General features: G+C 36.4%; 1 protein-coding gene across 2 annotated transcripts in view; it reads left to right on the top strand.

Moving 5' to 3' along the window:
- Positions 1-24,481, top strand: part of LOC145277637 (uncharacterized) — a 225,032-nt gene that overhangs the window by 161,494 nt on the left and 39,057 nt on the right. For both annotated transcript variants that reach the window (XM_080129219.1, XM_080129229.1), the window contains 2 exons: positions 10,330-10,685; positions 18,251-18,356. In XM_080129219.1, coding sequence (XP_079985345.1) covers positions 10,330-10,685; positions 18,251-18,356 — 462 coding nt within the window. The remainder of the gene's footprint in view (positions 1-10,329; positions 10,686-18,250; positions 18,357-24,481) is intronic.

The following is a 24,481-nucleotide window of genomic DNA, read 5'->3' as shown; positions in this document are numbered from 1 at the left end:
TCATCTCGAAATGACCCCTCAACAATTCAGAAAATTTCGGATTGACTGGGAAGTATTCACCAGAATAACGGACATGCCAACTTCTCAGGCCAATACCCAGTTATACAGTTGCGCTGATGAATCCGTTCAAAACGCAATCATAAATACGTACCCTAAGTTCTTCACCACCAACCCAGACAAGCTGCTAGAGATGACAGAAGCACTGGTAACTCAAAAATCAAATCCCATGGTCCATCGGATGACATTTGCAGCTATATCACAGCATGAAGATGAACCCATCCAACAATACCTTGTTCGTCTTAGGTCCACGGCCATAGACTGTAATTTTTCATGCCCCAACTGCGATCACGACCTGTCCGACATCTACATCAAGGACCAATTTATCAAAGGGATATCGAATGATACGCTTCAGACCGATCTACTGGCAAAAGCCGGGTTGCTAAAAACTCTCAACCAAAATATTTGTCATGCTGAGGCATTTGAATCTGCACTACGAGACCAAACCGCAATAACTGATACCTCAGACATAGCTACAGTCCGGATGTCAATGCATCGCAAAAAAAAAAAACACAGTGCTGTACGGACTAGCAGAGGCAATATTCGCACTAGCTCTACTGCTACTCACAACGATAACATTGCTGATAAAGAACCCCGTCAAACCTGCATAGGTTGCGGTAGTCACCAACACGGTACTCCAAGGACAAGTGCCCGCCATTTAACATGTCCGGCATGGAATCAAATGTGCAACACTTGTGGGAAACTTAACCATTTCTCAGCAGTGTGCCGGACAAAGAAATATCGCCCGGCAGTGATAAAGAGTTTTGAAGACCAAGAAGCTCCCATGAATACACTCATGGCCCATATCACATTCGATCAAATGAGGGGCACCATTATGACTACAGAAGGTGATCCGTTAACTGAAATAAATGCATCAGTAATCCCATTCTCACCAAAACCAGATCCCAGACGAGCTGTCAATATCCCTAGGAGTTGTAGTACAACGCTAAAGGTTTTTCCCGACAGTGGTGCCGCCATTTGTCTTGGGGGACCAAAGCATTTAATCAAAATGGGCCTCACAGAGATTAGTCTTATCCAATCAAGAAAGATCATACGAACAGTTGGAGGTTTCACACTCATGTGTCAGGGTTGGCTACCAGTTGAGTTTGTGGTCAGAGGGAAAACAACTAAACAAGCCCTCTACATATGCAAGGGCATACAACGGCTTTATCTCAGCAGAGCAGCCTGCATCGATGTGGGAATATTGCACAAACATTTTCCAAACCCTTTAGCAGACGTACATAAAGAGGTAGACACCGAGTCTAAAAAGTGTGTAGATCAATTGCCAAATCGCCCCAAAAACCTCCCTTTTCCCGCAACAGAAGATAACATAGGCAAACTTAAGAACTGGCTCCTAGAAAAGTTTGCCAAAACGACATTCAACAAAGATGGGATATTTCCAGCCATGTCCGGCCCAGCTGCCCACATTCACCTCAAAGAGGGAGCAATCCCTAAAGCCAGGCATAACCCAATTCCTGTACCCTTCCACTTCAAGGAACCAGTAAGACAAGCCCTTTGGAAGGATGTAGAAAAAGGTATCATAGCTCCAGTACCCGTGGGTATGCCTACTGATTGGTGCAGTACTATGGTAATAACTGCCAAAAAGAATGGTAATCCAAGGAGAACAATAGATTACCAACACCTTAACTCTCAATGCAAGCGAGAAACCCACCATACTGGGTCGCCATTCCAGTTGGCACTGCAAGTGCCACCTAGAACAAAGAAAACAGTCCTAGACGCTGTTGATGGATACCACTCGATTCTCTTAGACAAAGAATCTCAACCATTAACCACCTTCATAACTGAGTGGGGAAGATACATGTATCTTAGGATGCCTCAAGGATATGTCGCATCTGGGGATGCTTACACTCGCAGATACGATGAGATAATAAAAGATATCCCACGCAAGGTGAAGATAGACGATACCCTGCTATATGACTCTAGCATTGAGGGAGCCTTTTATCATACCTTCGATTTTCTGCTCCAATGTGCTAAGAATGGAATTGTGCTCAACACCGACAAATTCCAATTCTGTCAGGATGTCGTACAATTTGGAGGCCTCCAGATAACTTCTTCAGGAGTGACCCCTTCTGAGTCCATGATACAAGCGATACAGGATTTTCCAGTCCCAAGGACAATTACTGATGCCAGATCATGGTTTGGGCTTGTCAACCAAGTAGCCTGGGCATATTCACTGGGTCCAGTTATGGTGCCTTTTCGGGACCTCGTCAAACAAAACTCCAAATTTGCTTGGAATCAAAACCTTGAAGACGCATTCAAAGATTCCAAGCGAGTTATAATTCACCTAGTCCAGAAGGGGGTAGCAACATTTGACAAAGACAGAGCAACTTGCCTTGCTCCAGATTGGAGCAAAGAAGGAATGGGCTTCCTACTCCTACAAAAACATTGCCAATGTACTATGGAAAAAGCCCCAATCTGCTGTTCCGAAGGTTGGCATCTGATATATGCCGGCAGCAGATTTTGCACGGATGCTGAGCGCAGATACGCACCAATAGAGGGTGAAGCAGCAGCAATAGCATGGGCATTGGAGAAATGCCGTATGTTCGTCATGGGTTCTCCAAACATCATAGTGGTCACAGACCATGAACCGCTGAAGGGGATATTTGGCGATCGTGATCTGAGCAAAATCCAAAACCCCCGGCTCTTTAGACTAAAGGAAAAGACCCTGAGACACAGATTTACCATACAGCATTGCCCCGGGAAGTGGCACAGAGGCCCTGATGCAGTTTCCCGCCACCCAGTGGCGATGGTGCAAGCCCTCCTTGATGTATTTCCAACAAAACCCTCTCAAATGGATATACTGGAGTCGAACAACATAAGCAACATAACAGAGTCGACAGCCTTAATAGCAACATTTGCAGACAGCAGTAATATAGCCATGATATCACCAGACCTAATTCGTTCAGCAGGTCGTGGCGATCAACAATATAACAAATTAATAGACACAATACAGCAAGGCTTCCCAAAAACACGTAATCTCACTGCGCCCGAAATCCGTGAGTATTGGGAGGTGAGGCACCGCCTTAGCACTGACAATGGTCTAGTATTGTTGGATCGAAGGATCGTCATCCCCAAAACACAACGAAAAAAGGTCCTACACTGCCTGCATTCTGCACACCAAGGAGTAGTCGGCATGAAAGCACGTGCCAACGAATCGGTGTACTGGCCAGGGATGGATGCATCAATCCGCAGTATTAGAGCGAATTGCATGGTATGCTCAACCATCGCACCTAGTCAACCAAGGGAGCCTATCATTCTAACACGATCCCCAGAGTGGCCATTCCAACAAATCGTCATGGATATTTTTTATATTGGAGATCACACATACCTTGCCTGCGCAGATAGGCTAACTGGTTGGCTAATTTTATACCGCCTAGAATCAGGTCACACTACTACAACCAAATTGATGTCCATATGCCGACAACTGTTCCAAACATATGGTGCCCCAGAAGAACTCAGCACCGATGGCGGCCCACCTTTCACTTCCAGCACGTTCCAAGAATTTCTGAAAACATGGTGTGTTAGGCACAGATTATCTTCTGTTGCGTATCCCCAATCCAATGGCAGGGCAGAGCTCGCAGTAAAAACTGCAAAGAGGATTGTGAAAGGAAACACAGGCCCCCACGGTTCCTTGGACAATGACAGTGTTGCCCGGGCCATCTTGCAGTATCGGAATACCCCAATCCAAAGCATTGGCCTATCACCGGCCCAATTATTACTTCACCGTCGACTACATGACTCCATCCCATCACAGCCAATCCTCTACAAGCCTCATCCTGAATGGGTGTCAGCGGCACAACATCGCGAGGAAATGCTCCACCACCGCAATGCAAAAATAGTAGAAAGATACAATAAATATACCCACAACCTTCCACCATTACAAGCTGGTGACACTGTAGCCATCCAAAATCCAGTCAATCGCAGATGGAACACAACGGGCAAAATCATCAGTTCCCTACCAGATCGACAGTACCGAATCAGGGTTAACGGATCCAGAAGGATCACACTTAGGAACCGCCGTTTCCTCAGAAAATGCGAACTTAAGCCTACACCAACCCCAATACCAAGTGCAGCACTAGGACCAACAATTCCCTCAAGCGATACTACATTCTTGCATATCCCACTATCTCCCTGTAATAGCACATACACAGCAACCAAACCCCAACAACAAACCACACATATCCCCACGCTTTCGATCAAGGATTCCCCGAGCTCTTTCTAGGTTACTACCACACAACAAACTAGGCCTAAAAGAGAGATACACCTCTCACACAACCCAGCCTACTCGTGGGGGGGGGGAAGAGGGGAGATGTAGAATAATCAAAAGAACTGTGTTAGTCAATAACACACAACAACAACAACAATAATAATAATAGCAGCAACACTTACCAAGGGTTCAGCTCATGCACAAGACAGACATCAGATTGAGCTGGACTGAGGGCTTGTATTTATGTACAAGCATATCCAATCAGGTGATTCAGCCAATCACAATCCAAGGAATAGACTGGCCCATGTGTGCACAATGGAATCTCCCATTGTGCCATAAATAGTTCTCCTCTTTCATGAGGAGTAACTTTAGTCTTTGTCAAGTTATCCACAACTTGAACGCTGACCGAAAGTCCACTACACAATCCAACATACAGGTAGAGGATTGCGTCGGGAATTAGATACCTTCTTGAGCGATAAAATGACGCAATCATTTTTCCAGCAACATTTCATGTTGAAAGTTATTTTTTTGTTTCATGAATTTCACACTTTCATTAAAACTTGTCTTTTGACAACTGATTGGATAATCACTTCGGCATCTTCGAGCTGCTTATGCAACCTACTGGAAGATGCCGACGTACAGTTGCCAGAGATTGGGTTGTAAACAAGATAAGCACCTAAGTGACAGTCTTTTAGAGGCTGAAGGTTTAATCCTTACTATAAGTGATAATAACTAAAAATAATATAAAGATTCTACCAAGCCATGTCTGATGGAACAAAAACAATCTATCCAGTGTGGAGTAAATAAATGGTTTAGTCAAAAATTCTGTATGAGTTCTTGAGTTAGGAACAAAGATTTTCAAATTCCAAGAAAAATGCATGCACTTGAAGAAGGTTGGAATTTACATCAGCCAGAGTGTTTTAAAATATAATGACCAAAATGAGAATAGGAGTTTGAATAATCCAAATAATAAATGCTCTTAAGACGTTTCATCTACGGTAAAACTGCTAATATATAAATACTAGCAGGCCACCCGGCATTGCCCAGTTTTAAAATAAATATAAATATTATATTTTAATTCATACAGAAACTGAAACATGTCCATGCGAGTATTATGTTTTTTCTAGTTCACTTCTTGTAAGTAAAAAAAAAAAATACTCAAGCGGAGATCAAAAACAAAACCTAAAGACAGTGAGTCAAGTACAATAACCAGTAGGTCAGCTTGACACTCTTTAAAAAGTGTTTTCAAACCTACTTATTCTTAACATAAGTAATATGTCATGTGCATTTGTGAAACAGTTGATAAAATGATAAAAATTTGATGACCCCCCCACCTCCATGTACCAATTTTTCAATTTTGACTCCTTAGCAGCCTTTTTTCCAGATGAAAACTGATTAAAAAGTTTTCCACATGTCTGAATATCCTATATACCAAATTTCTAGATCAAAATTCGCTGAGTACATAGATTGAGACGTGTCCTCACACACATTCTCACTTTTATAGATATATAGATTTAAAAAAAAAAAGAAAATAATATTCATTGCGCAAGAAGAATATTTTTTAAACCTAAGATTAAAAATCTTTACACAAATAAAATATACCACTTCTGTTGCGAACCCTAAGCCATCGCAATTATTACCAGAAGTAAGGTTCATGATAGCTGCGTAAGAAACGTGATGTTGTATGGCAGTGAGTGCTGGGTCATGGTTTTCGTAATTGTAGGCCTCTCTACCAAAAATCATATGACGTACTAATACCCCGGGGGAAGTCCAATGGTCACGGACCTACAATACTGATTATTACGAAGGATCATTATTTTTTTGTTTCAATTCTCAAAGAAATTACAGACGGAAATCATAAAACTGTTCTAAAAGTGGCTGCATTTTATTTCTGAAAGATAAAAAAAAATTATTTTACATAGACAATAAACCTAGATAGTGAGTGAATGTTTGCATGAGGGACTTCAGCTGGTTTCCGGTTAGAAATGGTTCATATTTGCAAATATGTAGCAAAAAATGTTTGTATAAATAAGTTTCATTCTTCTGATAGAGCGGAAAATATTCAAAACTTGACATAATTATATGATTGTTTCTATGCTATGAAACAGGTGCTGTCAAGAAATGAATAATTTGACATGCTGAAAGAAATAAATGGTAAGATCAACAACATGTTGGAATTTGGAATATAGACTTTTTATCATTTATTTGTATATGCTCTTTAGATATATTTAACATACATCGAGCTTATAAATAAAAGGATTTGTATAAATAAAGGGTGAAATATAATTGAATAAGCATATTTTCCCCCATAAACATACATTATAAACATACATTATAAACATACATTATATAGTTATGAAAATATATTTTAAAGATTTCTTACAAGGGTGAAACGTGGGAAATTCTGTGTAACTTACTTGCCATATATATTTTCATAACTTACTAACTCTACTAACATATTAAACACTGTTGAAATAAATCCTGAAAATCGATATATAAAATAATAATATATTGGATGCACTGTTCTAGATGCATCTATTGAATAAAATATGACTAATCATACTGTATATGTCCACTGATTTGACATAATAGAAAATTTAAATTCTTTTCTTTCCCATCTTAAATGATCATGGCCTAGGGGTTGAATATCAAGCTGTAGAGTTTAAAGTGTCTGTTTGAATCCTTCAACCAGCAGTAATTATTTCCTCCACTGAAGATTGCATTAGTATAAAATACTAGTGGCTGTAGGTAAAAATAATATATATATAGTAAGTTATAAAATATATATGGCAATTAAGCTACACTAAATATTCCATGTTTCATCCGCTCTAGGATTCTTCAGGCTTATGCGCATAAGCCTGAAGAATCCTAGAGCGGATGAAACACGGAATATTCAGTGTAGCTTAATCGCCATATATTATATATATATATATATATATATATATATATATAGTCCAAAGAAGCACTGAATAAAAAAAAGTGCAAAAATAAAAATAAAGAATGCAGCTTAGATTCCCGGAAGGAAAAAAAATATTAATTTTAAGATATCGTAAACTAAGCACTTACATAATCCGATTTCTAAAAAGTTTATAATGACCAAAGAGAATTCATTTATATATGGATGGAAAAAAAAAGCCTTAACTAAAATTGTTAAATAGAAATAGACTTAGCATTTGCATAAGCCGATTTCGCAAAAGTTTTTAATTTTAAAACAAAATTTAACTACATGAGGATGAAAAGAGAAAACCTTAACTAAAATTTTGTAACTAGAAAACAGGGATCATCAGCTGCTTACCATGTAGCTGTTTCTGAGATTTAAAAACAGGACAGCTGTTAAATACATGGCTCATATATATATATATATATATATATATATATATATATATATATAGTAAGTTATAAAATATATATGCTATGTGAGTAAATTAAGTAGTTATATATATATATATATATATATATATATATATATATACATACACACACATTTTTTAGTCTGTTAAAAACGGGCAAAAATTTGAATGAGTGCTTTATGCCAAATTGATAGTTAATGATTAAATTTGCCCTCATTTTTGCATTAACACTAATCCCTAATTAATCTCTAACTGTACATTGAATGGATACCATAATACTTAGTTCGCTGCACCTTATCGTAAAGGTTCATGCAAAATTTCAGTCAAAATGTCACAGTTTTTTATCATGAAAAAGTAGAACAAGCAGACAGATAGACAGACTAAGATATATATATATATATTTATATATATATATATATATATATATATTTTCATATACACACAATTATTAAAAAAAATATCTTTAAATGCTTGTTTATACAATACTAACACCTTTAATGTTCCCCCAAAACATTCAGCTGCAGTTAAATTTGGAAACATATTGCTACAAATAGGAAGTGGTGCCACCCTGGTGTCAGATTGACAAACTAATAACATGAAATTAAAACCATAGCAAGCAATGTTTGTAGACTATAAAATTATACATTAATGTACTTTTGAAGAGTTGTCATGCACATGAGAATTATACATAACTAAGGTGTCTGGAGGTGTGTGTTGAGTAAAAAAAGTTGTAGTAGGCAGGCAGGCTCGAACCCGTGACACAAAGGCGGAAAAGACAGTGGAGGTGTGTGTAAGGGTGTTGGTTGAGCAAAAAAAAAAAAATTAAATAAAAAAAAATAAAAAATAAGTAGTAATAGGCAGACGGGCACGAACCTGTATCATGAAGGAAGAAAAGCAAGTGAAAAAAAAAAAAGTCACCAAACGGGAAGTGACATAGGTTTAAATTAAGGCTAGACAATCAAAAAAAGGTGATCACTTTTGAAAATATTGGCGATAAAAGCAACCCCTCCCTGTAGAAAAGTGCCCAGTTGAGAGTGAAGGAATTAATGTTTTTGTCCAATTTTTCGATATTTGTTGTCCCAAGGGTCGAGCTTAAAAACGATACCAATCTCGTGAAAATCTGTCGCCTCTGTCGAAAGTTTTTGTAAGACATACAAATATACACACATACATTTAAACAGATAGGTGAGATTCATATTGTAGACTAGCGGGGGGTACCCAGCGTTGCCCAGGTGTTTGAAGGTGTGTTGTTGGGGGGGGGGGTGAGATCAAAACATGGCCGGGTGTTTGGAGGTGTAAAAGAAACAAAAGATTTTAGTAGGAAGGTAAGCTTCAACTCCGAAGCCTTGACACGAAGGTGGAAACGAAAGGGGAAAAAAGCCAGACACCTAACCATCTCGGCCACGAGGGGAGAGGAATTGATAAGCATGTTAAGTTAACGTTTATAAATTGAAATTGACAGGTGCGAGGAAGTTAAGTCACGTGATGTTTGACCTTGAAACATGACGTAAGCAATGGCTGTTCAGCAGTTAAGATTTTGTGTGGGACAGTTTTTACCAAACTTTGGGGAACAAAAAGCAGCTCCCCCGTTTAGTAGGGGAGTGTCTTGAAATGAAAGCAACTGTCTGATATGACGGTGATAAACCGACATTGACCAAATGTTACATCGTTTTCTGGAGACCATTAGTTGTGGGCCAGGGAGCTGTATATTCGAATTGAGTTTCGTTTCTTTTATACCGAAAAACGAAAGCAACACGCAGCGATCCAAAAATGTGGAATATTTAACGTTTCAAAGTCGGGCAAATTAAATAGACAGGTGACCTCCATTGTTAACTCGTAGATATTATGATTTAGACATGATATAAAAAGTTTTAAGAATGAGGGAGCCGAGCGAGCAGCCCTTGAAAAAAAGCCTTTTACGGACATACACACACACATTTTTGCTTTTATATTTATAGACTAGCAGGGGTACTCGGCGTTCCCCAGGTGAGAAACACAGGGGGGGGGTAAAAAAGGTAGGAAGAGAATTGACAGGTGCCCGCACCTAATGACTTAATAAGGTCAAGTGGAAATCGTGGAGTTAACATTTTCTGTGAGCATTATGACGGCGTAAACAATAGCTAGTCAGCAGTTAACATTTTCTGCGGGACAGTTTTTAATGAGGTCAATAACTCGGTTTGTTTGTTTTTACCCAACTTTGGGGAAAACCAGCTCCCCGTTTATTAGGGGAGTGTCCAGACGAAAGCAATTGTTTGATATGACGCTAAAAAAGCCGACCTTGACCAAATGTTTACATCGCTTTCCGGAGACCACCAGGAACTGCCGATTCGAATCCAGTTTCGCTTTTTTATACTGAAAAGCGAAAGATACACGTGACAATCTAAAAATTTGGAAAAAATAGCACGTGAAAGTCGGACAAATTAAATACAGACGCGACCCCTGTTCGTAACTCTTAGATATTATGATTTAGACGTGATATAAAAAGTTTTAAGAAGGAATGAGCCGACCGAGAATTCCAGCGACAAAAGCCTTTTACAGACATACACAAAAAGCAGACATACACACATTTTTTGATTTTATATTTCATTATTATTTTAAAGCATTCCAATTTGTCTTTGTTTTGCATTACAAAAATGCTATAAATTTGTTTTCAATTTCAAGAATATTTGATTCTTTTCATGTCATTTTGATTAGGTTGAACAGTTGGTTGGTGAAAATATCAAATTAGGTGCTGAGAAGGCGTTACTCGCTGACGAGTTAAAAGAAATGAAAGACAAAAGGGAACATGGAGGAGCTGCTTCCAAACTCAAGAAGCTGCAAGAAGACTGCAGTAAACTAAGGGCAGATAACCACGTATTAGCATCGAACTCAACAGAGTTGAATCGCAAATTAGATGACCAGTTAAAAAATGTCTCTGAACTGACACAACAGAAGAATCAATACAGTAATCGAATAGTTCAACTCGAAAACAATAACCAGATTCTCATGGACAATATTGCAAAGCTAAACAAACAACTGGAACAAAATGCAGTGAAAATTAATGACTTGGAGTAAGTTTTCTTTCTTTCTGTGATCTTATTTTTTTTTAATCTTCAAAATGATAGATAAATTAGTGAGTTGAAAATAGAAATACCAAAAAACTGAGAACTAAAAAGTAATGTCATAAGTCAGCTCTCTAGATGAAGATTACCTCCCTTGAATAAGAATGCTCCAATCTGTAGATGACTAGCAGGGAGATCCGACGTTGCCCGAGATTGAATGAGGATCAATGAATGTTTCACACTCCCATATTTTTATTGTCATCAAAATTGGTGAAATCACGCATTTTTCAATCAAATCAATTGATTGCCTGGTCTAGTTAGGGACCCATCGTTGTAATCTATATTGCACTGTAGAGAACCTACTGTTGATTATATATTTTTTTATAATGACTTGAATTAAAGTTTAAAATGCAAAAGTCAAGTATCATGCTTTGTACTCTAAACAGAAATATTCATTTTGAACACGCCCCTGTCATATCAAAGAACCTACTGTTTATTTTATGTCAGGCCTTTCGGCTTGGGTGATAAAACTTTTCAAAGGCACTTGTGATGTTAGGCAAAATCGCCTGTTCCTTCTTTCATCGGATTATTTTGATTATTGATACTTATTGAAGACATTCCGATACAAAACCTATTTAAGAACACTGCCAGGCACATTAAGTACTCTTGTGTGAAAATTTCATAAAAATCAGTACAGCCGTTTTCGAGTTCATAGAAAATGAACTCACACACACAAACAACGTTCCTTTAATATAATAGTACAGATTATAAATTATAAATATACATGACGTGCCTTCAATAAGTTTCCAGACTTTTTTGTATGGGTACTTTTATTGATAGTATACACATGAAACTCGTTCCCTTTGAAGTAATCTCCTTTGGCTGCAATACCATTCTAACAACTTCTGGAGGGCCCCATGGAAGTTCTTTTGTGTGAGCATGTCAATGATTCTCGTCACAGTGTCTTATCCCCTCAATTATTTCATAACGAGTCTCTAAGGTTTTCCTTGAGCTTAGGGAATAACCAAAAGTCACAGTGAGCAAGGTCTGGACTATAGGGAGGGTGAGGAACTGTCTTGATGCTCATCTTGGTCAAATAGTTTGTGACAAGAATGAGACACCCTTAGGACAAAATTTTCTACATCTACAGTTCCTCACGAATAATTATGTGTACAGTTTCCACACTGACATCAAACTGTGTACATATTGTCTCTATAGACACACAACGGTCCTTATTCATGGAATTTTCTATTCGACCAATCAACTCTGGTGTTTGACTTCCGTACTCCTCCCAAATCTGTCATTCTCTCTCACAGACTCCCTGTCTTCCTGGAATCTCTTTTGTCACTCAAAAACTGATGCTCGATTCATGCAAAATGGTCCGAAAGCAATCTGAAACATTCCATATGTTTCTGTGGCATTTTCTCCAAGTTTAAAACAGAATTTTATTGCATATCGTTCTTCTAAAGTGCCCTCACATCCAGATTGCATATTTGAAATTCACCAGCTGTGACATTCAGGCTTTAGTAGGTAGGGTGTATTCTAATTCCTGCTGTAGCTGTTCATTAGGCAACGATGACATTTATATATACATTCATTAAAATACAACATATTACAATCAAATTACACATGCATTCACTAGAGTACAATGCATTACAATCAAATTATGCATACATTCACTAAAAGATGCATTACAATCAAAATATATATGCATTCACTAAAGCATAACATATTACTCCAGTTTTGAACTCTATAACCACACCAGATGCTGCTGTATACCAGACTAGATGCAGAATGCCATTGGCTCACCAGACAAAAAGTTGCCATCATCCACTACACGTCATCTTTTCTGTCAGCAAAGCAAAAATCTTTCTAGACTAAAGCAATTTTTATTTTTGTCCCATCCAGAGGGTCCCCCCTTTTTTTATTTGACCTTATAATTATTAATCTTTAACAGCTATCCCTGTTTACTGGCTTCCCCATGAGAATAGAGTTAGACACAATGTGAGACAAATCTAATCACCCAAAAAGGAGCATTCTGAATTTAGACAAAAATTAAAATTGCTTCAGTCTAGAAGGATTATTCCTTCATTAACCAAGAACAGAACACATTATGTGTAGAACAGTTATTACACTTTGAATTATTTATTTACAGAAAATATAAAAATAAAACAAAAAAAACATTTAAAAACAAATTAGTTACAAGGCCATTCGAAAGTGTGGGAAAATGGGTGTCAGTCATCCTTTGTTAGTATATCTACTCTTAACTACAATCATCAATCACCATAATACTGCATTTACTCCAGGGGTCATCCTACTTAAATTTTCCAAATCGTTTAAAAAATTTTATTGAAAATAAATAAACTCGATTTAGTTTAAATTTTAACCCTACCAGACCGAGTTACCGATATACCGATCATTTCCGAAAATGTTATATACCGAGTTACCACTAAACCAGTATTTTCCGACCACATGTTTTGTGTTGTCAGAGAGCTAAAAATAACTATCCAATCGCTTCTTAGCCTCGAATTAGTGCAAGCCTAACGTTCTGCAAATGTTTTCCTTTGTTTTGGTGGAATTGTGAGTTGTTTTGTAGACTAAAGTAGCCATGAAACGAGCTAGTGACGAACCAAGCGCTTCAACAGGTAAAAGAGCAAGACTAACGAGTTTCACAGTGCAACAAGTGTTGGATAAAGTGACAAATTATGATTCAGATGAAGGCGAATTTGATCAGGAGTATATTTCTGAATCAAATAACGCTAGTGATGATGAATATATCGATGAAGGAGAAAGTGATAATTCTGATGATGCAAGTGTGGCTTAGATCAAAATCGAGTGTTCAAAGTAGGGGGTGTGTCACTCAACCAGATGATAGGGGAGATTCCGGTGTGGTTGATGAGGGATGGAGTCGCACTTTTGTAGCTCCAGATCTAGATTAATCACAATTTTTCCCAAGAGGCCAGGCACAGGGGCAAATTAGGTTCTGTAGCTCAGGTCTGGTTGAGTTAACTTACTCTTTGGCTTTTTGACTACAAAAAAAAAAAAAAAAAAAAAAATTTTTTTTAAATTGATATTTGAACCATCTAAGGTCATTAACTACTTTACAAATAGAATAGAAAATTTTAAACTATATATAAATGGCATAGCACACGTTTCCCATTGCTTTGGGGTGACAAAGTATTGAGACCAGTTTTGGTGTCCTCACTTTGTTTCTAAAGTATTTGTTTTATGACTTATTATGCACCTAATGACATCAATAAAAATAAATAATTACAACCTCATTCGAGACTTACATAAACAGCCCAGATCTCATGACTACTGACCAGTGCAATTTTTATTTATATGTGGGTCTTAAAACCCATACATTATATATATAAGAATCATGCCATCTATGACAATAGGTTTACGAATCTATTTTGCTCATAAACCTATATATTCTTCACTAGGTCTTACATAAGCAGAAAAACATGATTGGCAGTCAACACATGCAGACATCTAGTGTATATGTCAGCAAACATTATTTTGGGTTTAGGTGTAAGAGGAAGGTAGTGATGGGACGATTTTAATATTTTTCCTGATTCCGATGCAATTATCGCTTCTGATGCTAAAATCGTTTTAAAAAGTAGAATTTCATTTTTTTAATTTGACAAACTTTTTATTATATTCTCATTGTGAGATTTGTAACTTGTGCCAGCAAACAACTACGTTTTTAAATTAAAATTTAAATAACTAAAAGAAACGTTTACAGAATGAGAAATTAGGTCCAAACTTTTTCAATTCTGATCCACCGAAAAGTTCCGATTTTTTCCGATTTCTGATTAACCGTCCCAATACTAGAGGAAGGAAAAGGAGAAGCTATTTATAAAATTAAACTTCTATGATCTTACTCTCTTTGGTTTACAGTGTCTTGTAATATGCTGTTGAGTGAATGGCTTGAATTAACATAAATGTCAGGCGGTTTAAAACCAAGTTTATCTATAAGGAATGGCCATTACTACAAAACAGGATCTGGGGTTTTAATCAGTTGATCAACCGGAAGTAATGAGGTAAGGGAAGAGGATACATAGTTACATTCACATGTGAAAATTATATTTTTAATAGCAAAGCAGTCGAAATTCCTTATGATTATTCATCTTCAATAATATAAATCTCACCTGTCTGTTAGTGTGTGTGTTTGTATGTCTCGCTAAAACTTGTCAGCCACATCGGACCGGATCGAAACCGGTACCATCTGAAAGACCGATCCCTCTGATGCATAATATCTGAAAATTAGAAAAAAAAGATTAATCCTGTGATGATGGTCAACTGAACCATTTCTTGCAAGGAGGGGTCACTTTTTGCGTCAAGATTTTTGCAAATCATGTATGCGTAGCATGACGTCATAAGTTGCTGTGGCTGTGACAGCTAGCACGTTAGCCTTTTTCCCTTCTTTCCCTCTTTCGCGTTTCAGGTTCAGGCCTGCCTACAATGGCTATATTTTTTTTTTTGTGGTCAGTGGGGCACTCGCTGCTATTTTGATTGAAAGAAAAGTTGTTTTGATTCATTTATTATTTTTTTTTTAGGGGGTGGTTTCCAGCGCACGGATTGATGAAACTTCTTCCGTTCTTTTCTGGGGGTTGCTCAATATCCTTAATATAGCAGCTTTGTCCAAACCGAATTTCATGCCCACCGAAGCAGCACCAGATATCCATGCTAGTCTAATTATATAGAGAAAAGTTACAATTATGTCAGTGCATCCAAATAAAAGTAAGAAACACCACAAGATACACTCATATCTAGCCTCTATTTTGTCTAGCTAGAGAGACAATGGATACCCCCTGTAAGAGTGCTTGCACATATAATTGTAAAGTAAGAGTTGCGCAATCCCCAACCACATTTATTTGGAGTCAACACTGCCCGATTCCAGTGGCAATGAGAAGTCCAGAATGACTAGAAACAAAGCCGAGAAGTGGAAAGCACATACAGTGCCTGGTATTTTTATACTAAGGTTTCACCACTTATCAAGGCTTAAAGACCATTTGAGGATAAGAATTAGATGAGTGTCGGGTGGGTGGTGAGACCACACTGTTCTAATTAGTAATGATGGTGATTCGGCAGAATTTGATTTAAGAAGGTGGCTCAACAAGAATTTTTCATATTGTTTGGTCAGCTAGGAAACAAGTGGGTTTTAGCTCTCGGTAGAGAGAGAGGGGGGGAACTTGACAGTGGTTGTAGTTAGATGAATTTTTATGAATGTTTTACAAATGAGGGGCGAATCATAAATTGGCTATGAAAATAATGATAGAGTACAGAAAGACTAATATTTCTGCTGTGAGAAAGAGGTGGTAAGGAGGAGAAAAAGTTACCACTCACTACATTTCAAAGTCGGTTTTGTACTCTGTCAAGCTAAGAAAGGGTGCTCGGAGCAACACCTCCCAAGATGTGGCCACAGTACTCCATCTTAACAGAAAGATGTTACGCGCCCATTTTTCTTCTTACCTTCTATATTATTGTCCAATGCCCCGGGCAACGCCAGGTAGCCCTGCTAGTTACGAATAAAAGGCAGGTAGCTCAAGTTATTAGCATTATATCTAGTTTTCTCAATGTAAATGGATTGTTACAATTTCCACATATCTTTATTTGTTTAGGGCAGAAGTTCTTAACCAGGGGTAAATTTACTCCTTGTGGTGAGGGATTTATATAGTTAGGGATAAATAATTGAAGTACCTAATAATTTAAAAATAATTATTTCTTTGCAGATTGTGTCGTGTCTAGCAAACGTAATACAAATTAACTTCATAATTTTCTCTTTAGAAAAAGTCTGAGTTTCCTTAATTTTTTGTGATACGAATGTATAATGAACTATTTTTATACAAAACCTAAAACCCTAAACAATAAAAAGATTCTTTTGACCTTATTTTTTTTTTTTTTTGTTTGTCACTTTATGATGGCTATGAATACAATTCATACATACACACTCTCATAAAACACCTCTGGGTTTATTTAGTATTACTATTTATACAGCCAACAACTTTCAATTTTTTCTCCCTAAGATGGCTTTACTCTTGATGAGAAATCGACTAAAACTTAGTCATTCTTTCTCATCAAATCTTTCTTGACATTCATATATTAAATCCATTGCCTTTTCTGCTTGTTGTAAAGTCAGTTCTCTGTATTGCTTCAAACACTTTCTCACACCTAAGGCTATTCTCTATCGCTACAAATGTATTGACAGACTATGAATGGAGTACTGTTTTCATATTTTGTTTGGTAAAATTAAATTAAAATGGAAAAAAAAAAAAAAATAAAAATAAAAATCGCTCCTTTGCAAAATAATATTTCAGCAGCATATTTTCTTGTTATAACATGGAGATAAAAAAAATTAAAATCATGTTTCTGAATTTTTTTAGATGACGATTAATTATTCATATTATTTAGATTCTTTGGACTACTGTTCTCATCTTTAGTGAGCAAGGGCCCATGGTATAGTGGATAATGTACTTGGTAAAAAAAAAAAAAAATCAATTGTAAATTACACTCTTCAAGAGGTTGAAAGTTCGATCTTTGATGTGACTGACACTCAAAATACAATTGAGAGTTGACAGAACAAGTGCATGCTACCCCACCCCCTGGATTAAATGAAGGGTTCCATTCAAAATTCTGTGCAGATTCCCGAGTTCGACAGAAAGATTCTTAGAGTTCAATATGAGTAAAAAGTAAAATTGAAAATAAAAAATTTGTAATCTTTACCGTCCATTCTCTATCTCTCTCAGTTGTCAAAAATTCATTTGTGCTTTCCTATTCTTTCTTTTCACAACCGTCACTGTCATAATATGCAAATTAATGCCAGATGTATAATAATGAACCGAAAGTTTTTCCTTTCTCTTTCCTTCCTTGATTCAGTCACTCGACAGGATAGACAAAGGCGCCGTCTCTTGTGTAAATCACGTTCTACATTATCTTTGCCACACAACAAGATGTAACCTCCAACTTTTTCATCTGAAAAAGTCAAAGGTTACATCAACCAAAACACCGTGAAGATAACACTTAGGAAAAATAATCTGGAAAGAATCCAAATACAAAAAATTTCAAATGTTTAACAAATTTAAATTTATTACATTTTGTGGCAAAAGTAATGAAATACGTGACTTACACAAGCAATAGAACCTTTGTCTCTTCTGTCGGATAATGAAATCAAGAAAGGAAAGAGTAAAGAAAAACTTTCATCTATAGACGGTTTATTAATATGCATATGGTATTGATTTGCATATGAGGACAATGACTGCTGTGAAAAAGAATGAAGTCAAAAAGCACATGGTAGTCTTTTTTTTTTGTGGACAGTTAAGAGAGAGAGAGAGAGAGAGAGAGAGAGAGAGAGAGAGAGAGAGAGAGAGAGAGAAACAGCGAGAACGGTCGGTGAAGATTACAGTTGAAGTCGAGAGTTGACAGAAGGGATATATTATTATTTGTAACTCTCATTTTCATTCACAGTTGAATAAACTGTTTGACAGATAAGGAATTTAGTTAATTTAAAATCAATTTAATAGCATCATTGAATCTGTTTGCTACAATCATTTTTTTCTCTCTTATTGCAGAGATCAAGTTAAAGACTTAAAAGAACAATTATGCCATGAGAAGGAATTATACGAAACGGAGAAGCAAGAACATTTGAAATCAATGACCACCTTGGAAAAGCAATCGGTATTTTACATCCAACTTAACTAATCTATATTTTTATATATTCATATTTTCCATCATATAAGATGCTTAAATTGACAGGTAACATTTTTCCAAAAAGGATGTCCATGTGTGAACCAGAGAAACGTCCATGATTATAGATTACTAGACTTTTTAGCCCATTAAAAGCAGGAAAAATTAGAGCCAGTTGACATAGAATGGGCGTTTTATGGTTGTTGTTTAGTTCTCTACCACTGAAAGAACTTAGACACCGGGGTTGGAAAGTGGGATTGAGAAGTCAGCACTCCCGAGGAGGAGCATTCTGATCTGCAAAATGTGCCTGGGCAGCCTTGTCGGCATTCCCTGGTGAGGCCGCCTCAGGAGATTAGCCTGAAACTAACCCTTCTCAAAGAAAGAAGACAAAGCCTTGGATAGTGGACTAGGATGGTGGACCTCCTAGAACTGCACAGAACTAAATTCCCACCACAAAATCAACAGGGATCGGGTCATTACAGAAATGGTCTAATTAGCCAGATTTTATGGTTGAATGTGGTTAAATTTATGTTCATTTTTGCATTAAATACTAATTCCTATTAATCACTAACTGCCCACATACACTGAACAAATACCATAATACTTAGTTTGCTGCACTTTATCATAATAAAGGAACATAAAAAATTTCAGCCAGACCCGACTTGTAGTTTCCAAGAAAAAGTCGAATGGATAGACCGACTAAAAGAAATATGATATACATTATTGGCTTCCATAACTAAAACATTGAATTTTCATAAATTAATATGTTAATCATTACTATAAAGGACGTTCCAAAAGTAATGCCTCCTATTTTTTATTCCACCCGAATAGATCAGACTGGATTAACATTGTTATGATGACTAAACTTATTCATTCATGACCTGAAAGTTTCATCTCTCTGTTGCAGATAATGTTGGTGTGAGACTCTAAGAAAGCAACCCATGTTATGGACATGTGTCATTGAATGCTAGAGCACAAAAAGTTGCTAGTTTTAATGATATCATTCCCGTCTTCATAGCTCTTCAACTTTTTGCAGTAAAAAAATAGGTTTTGGAACAACCCTCATATTACAGACATAAATTACTTTTAAGGAAATGCAGTTGGAAAATTAGTCAAAAACAATTTATTTTGTTTTACGGTCGAGATCTATTTGCAAAAAAAAAAAATAAAAATAAATAATAATAATATTTCATAATAGCTATAAGCCTTTACATATTGTGTAAATACCAATTCTGAGCAAGGTAGCCAACTTGTTTACATTAAGTGGGTAAACAAGGAAATACTACTTTGCTTAGAATGTGGAAATTTTACTTCCACCATTTTCTTCTTTCTCTTATTTTTCCGTCTTCTGTTCACCCTCTCTCTCTGAATTATTCTATTTCTTTCTCTTTAACAACACATGATCCCATTTGGCTTGCTGATTGGACGAGTCACTTATTTTCCCGCTCACTGGTGAAAAATTCCAAGTAAAAGACAGTTGCTGACAGGATGTCTTCGTGTAAAAGACAGGTTTAAATATGTCTAAGTTACCTGGCATATTTGTCGACGTCTCTGGCAAGGAAGAAGAGACCAGAAATTTTATCGTGGACACTCAACAACTGTTTTAACTAAGACATAAAAATTAATTTTAAATATTTTAATTATCTCGAAAAAGATAATTATAGAGCAAGAAGTGAACATTTCTCTCAAGAAGTTTTTCTAAGCTACCTGAAAAAAACGACTATAAAATTCTGGAACTTCGATATTTATGCTTTCTAATCCACTTGAAGGAAAGAATATTGAAAATACGTAAAGAATTATTCACTTGTTGTTTGCACAATAGATGCAAGGAATGTTTGGTTAATTCGTTTTTTTTTTTCTCTAATAGAGGAAAAAGGAATTGCTCACTTTGGTGAATGTACTATTCTCTAGCACGAGAGAATTTATACAAAGTTAAAAAAAAAAAAAAATGCACAACGTGCTAAAACATGTTTAGAAAAGAAAAGCAGAATTCTCTTAAAAAAATAAGATAAAAATGCCGCTCAAAAGGAAGTTACTTTTATGAACACAAACACTTCTACAAAAAAAAAAAAAATTAATTTGAACTCTGAATGCTTTATCATCTAATAAGTGAACTCTCTCTATATATTTCTATCCTTTCAAAAACTGTTACACTATAAGGATTAATTCCTTAAAAGCCTGATGGACGTATCTTGGAAACCTGCAAATTACTAAACCTTTCTATAACCTCCTTTTCTCGGTCTATCTCCGCAATAAAAAATGACCTCTCCAAAATTGGTCTCCCCCCCCCTTCTTCTTTGTGTGTTTCTTTATTTTTATCAAGGTTATCAAGTTAACATGCTATGCAGAACTGCTCTTCATCGGACATAAAGAAAATAATTTCCGTAGGAATCAGTGCGAACTTTAAAGGCTTATAATTCTATGAAATAATAATTTTTTTTTCCACACAAATAGGTTACAAATAAGTTAGTAAACCAAAATGAATTGTTTTTGACTAATTTCTCAACCATAATTCCTTTAAAATAATTTATATTGGTAATAGGCCACTTGTGCACTATTCTTACAGGAGAACGTTTTTAGATTCAGCTTGAAGAGTGCACATCTATCTCATCTTCTTCTATATATATAAAAGTGAAAATGTATGTATGTATGTACGCTTTTTCTTGATGTCCACAAAAGGCTTCTTTCAGAGAAGCGCTCGCTCGGTTCACAACTTCTTAAAACTTTTTATATCATCTATAAATTGTAATATCTCACAGTTAACCACGGAGCTCGCCTGTCTATTTAATTTTATTGACTTTCAAACGTTAATTATTCAACATTTCCCCGCATGGGCACGCGTTACATTTGGTTTTTGGTATAAAAAAAAGCAAAACTCGACTCTAATTACTGGCCAAAAGCCAGACTGGCCCGCGCGCCCTCCGGGGCCCGGGTGACATGATCAAAGTGTAGTATCTGTTCCGACAGATACTGCAAGCTATGACTAGCTAGGACTAGCTATGACTAGCAAAGACCAGATGTGGGGGCAACCCCACATGCTTGACCTTTAACCAGCTCCCATTTCCCTCCTCTCGGGAGCTGGTCCCCTTTTTCCCTTCCCCCTCCCTTGACTCCTCACAATAAAAATCGGCCTTGTCCCTAATTTGCTCGGTGGGGGAGCAAATAAATACCTACTGGCCGAAAGCCAATGGTCTCTAGAGAGCTAAGTAACGTTTGGTCAATGTCGACTTCGTCATATCAGACTCTAGCTTTCATTTCGAGATGATAATAAACAGGGAGCGGGTTTTTAAAAACAAACAAACCAATTTATTGACCTCATTAAAAACTGTCCCGCACAAAATGCTAACTGCTGAATAGCTATCGCCGTCACGTCAATCAAAAACGTGCACCTGTTTTTTTTCACACTTTACTATTTTCCAACTGCGCGTCGTCAAGGCTTCGTTTTTTTTTTTTTTCTCACATTTCGGGTTTTTTTCACACACACCTACAAACACCCGGGCAACGCCGGGTACCCCTTGCTAGTCTATCTATAAATATAAAAGCGAAAATTGTGTGTATGTATGTTTGTTTGTATATCTTGCAAAAACTTTCGACACGAGTCATGGATTTTCACCAGATTGGTATCATTTTAAACTTCCAACCTTCGCCCGACAAATATCAAAAAATTGACCGAAAACGTTACTTCCTTCACCCTAAAATCAGCAGTTTTCTACAGAGAGGTGGTCAGCAAAAACCGTCCTCTCATGACGAGTTCGCTTCTATGCACACGTCATCGGAACATGATTTACTTTAAATATTTGAAAAAGCGACACAATTTCGTCGACGTCATCTTAGCTCAGTTGCTTAGAGCGCAGCCTCATTATCTAAAGATTTTAGGTTCGAATCGTGGTGTGAGAAGTCTTTTTTTTTTTTTTTTTTAGATTTTTTGAATTTTAATATTGAAACAGGGTTATTTAAGCCATTTTTCACGTGTTTTTTTTGGGGGGTGGGTATATTTTTCAGATTTTTTAACGTTCGTTTTTCTGTTTCGCGTTTTCTTTTTTTATTTTTCCCACTTTTACATTTAACATTGTTCGTTTGCCTTACGTTAGTTTTTTTTTTACTTCGCTTATTCTTACGTTTTGATTAACACCCGAGCACACACACCTTCAAACACCCGGGCAACGCCGGGTACCCTCCGCTAGTATATTAATACAATAGCATTTGTGTTATTTTTTGTGTCACGCTTACATCTGGATCATTTAATTGTTATGTACTTCCATTGCTTGTAACAAATAATTTTACCAAGAATTCTTCATAAGTTTGGGTTTCGATTAGAGCTGCTGGCACTCAAGTCATTTAATTTTTTATAAATAATTTTACTAAGAATTCTGCATACTTTTGGTTTCAGTTTCAATTATAGCTGATGGCGCTTACGTCATCTATGTTTTTATAAATAATTTTACCAAGAATTCCTGATAAGTTTTCGTTTTGATTATAGCTAATGGCACTCCAATAATCTATTTTTTAAAAATAATTTTATCAAGAAATCTTCACAAGTCTTGGGTTTTGGTTTCAATTTTAGCTGATGGCACCTTAGTAATCTATTTTTTTTTATAAATGATTTTATCAAGAATTCTACATGAGTTTTGGTTATAGCTGAAGGAAGTAAAGATATATATATATATATATATATATATATAAGTTTTGGATACGGTTTAGATTTATGCTGATGAACCCAAGTCATATACATATATTTATTTTTTATTTTTGAAATCGCAACTTCATAATATATAAAAATCGATAGAACATTATAACAATATATACAAAATCTGCAAGAATTAAAATATCATATTTAAGTATATTTAACGACCTGGCTACGCCGGACGTCTCTGTTAGCTTGGATAAATACTTTTGCAGTTTTAACAAAAGAGCTACAATAATATCAGAGCGTCTCCATTTATGCTGAATATCTACAGAATGCCAACATCAATATATTACATATGAATCAATCCCCTGTGGAATTTCCACAAGTCCTGCTAATATATATATATAAAGTCGTAGTATTCGTGTGTGTGTGGGTGTACAACTCCCCTACAGCCCACACCACTGGAACGATAATAGTCCCCGACCTAGGGATGGTGGGCATCATTTTTCAAGGTTAAGGTCAAATGTCAAGGTCACAGCCCACACCACTAGACTGATCTCGACATGATGGTCTCTGGCCTAGGGATGGTGCACACCATTTGTCAAGGTCATATTTGGTGCAGCTCTTTATAAACTCCCCCACACGAAGCACAGGTATCATTGCTAGTAAGGGGAGACTATCAAGAATTTCCTATACTTTTACAAGTCATTAAATAATATATATATATATATATATATATATATATATATTAATATATATATATATGAACAAATGATTAATAAAACATGTTAAAAGACATCTTGAAAAAGAGTTAAAAACATATTTAATTTTAAAAAAGGAAGCACAAGATAAGTGGATAGTCCTTAATCCGCAGAGTTTCGAAGAAATACTCTCCTTCTCATCAGAGGGCAGGAATTAGCAAAATGCAGGATCGGATTTTGCATATAAAAGTATTTAATGAAACTACAAGTAAGTCAAAGATCTTACTTGGTTAAAAAAAGGGTGAGGTAAGGGGAACAGGAGGCAAAAGAAAAATAATAAAAAGATTTCACATGAATGGATAGTCCGGTGAAGGGTAAAAATCCAAAAATGGTAAAATCCAAAACGGTTGAATTTAAAATTTCAATCCAATAGGTAAATTCCAAATGGTCCAAAATCATCCAAAAGGCAGAGTTCCTTGGAAAAAAGCGCAAATGGAATGAATTCCAAATCATTAAATATTATCTCTAGTGCTTTTCTTTTAATGATTTGGAATTCATTCCATTTGCGCTTTTTTCCAAGGAACTCTGCCTTTTGGATGATTTTGGACCATTTGGAATTTACCCATTGGATTGAAATTTTAAATTCGACCGTTTTGGATTTTACCATTTTTGGATTTTTACCCTTCACCGGACTATCCATTCATGTGAAATCTTTTTATTATTTTTCTTTTGCCTCCTGTTCCCCTTACCTCACCCTTTTTTTAACCAAGTAAGATCTTTGACTTACT

The sequence above is a fragment of the Euprymna scolopes genome, chromosome 1, assembly GCF_053919585.1.
Source record: "Euprymna scolopes isolate OS-2025 chromosome 1, ASM5391958v1, whole genome shotgun sequence".
In the NCBI taxonomy this organism is placed as follows: Eukaryota; Metazoa; Mollusca; class Cephalopoda; order Sepiida; family Sepiolidae; genus Euprymna; species Euprymna scolopes.
The sequence above is the reverse complement of the archived record's forward strand: the minus strand, read 5'-3'. Positions and strand labels throughout refer to the sequence as shown.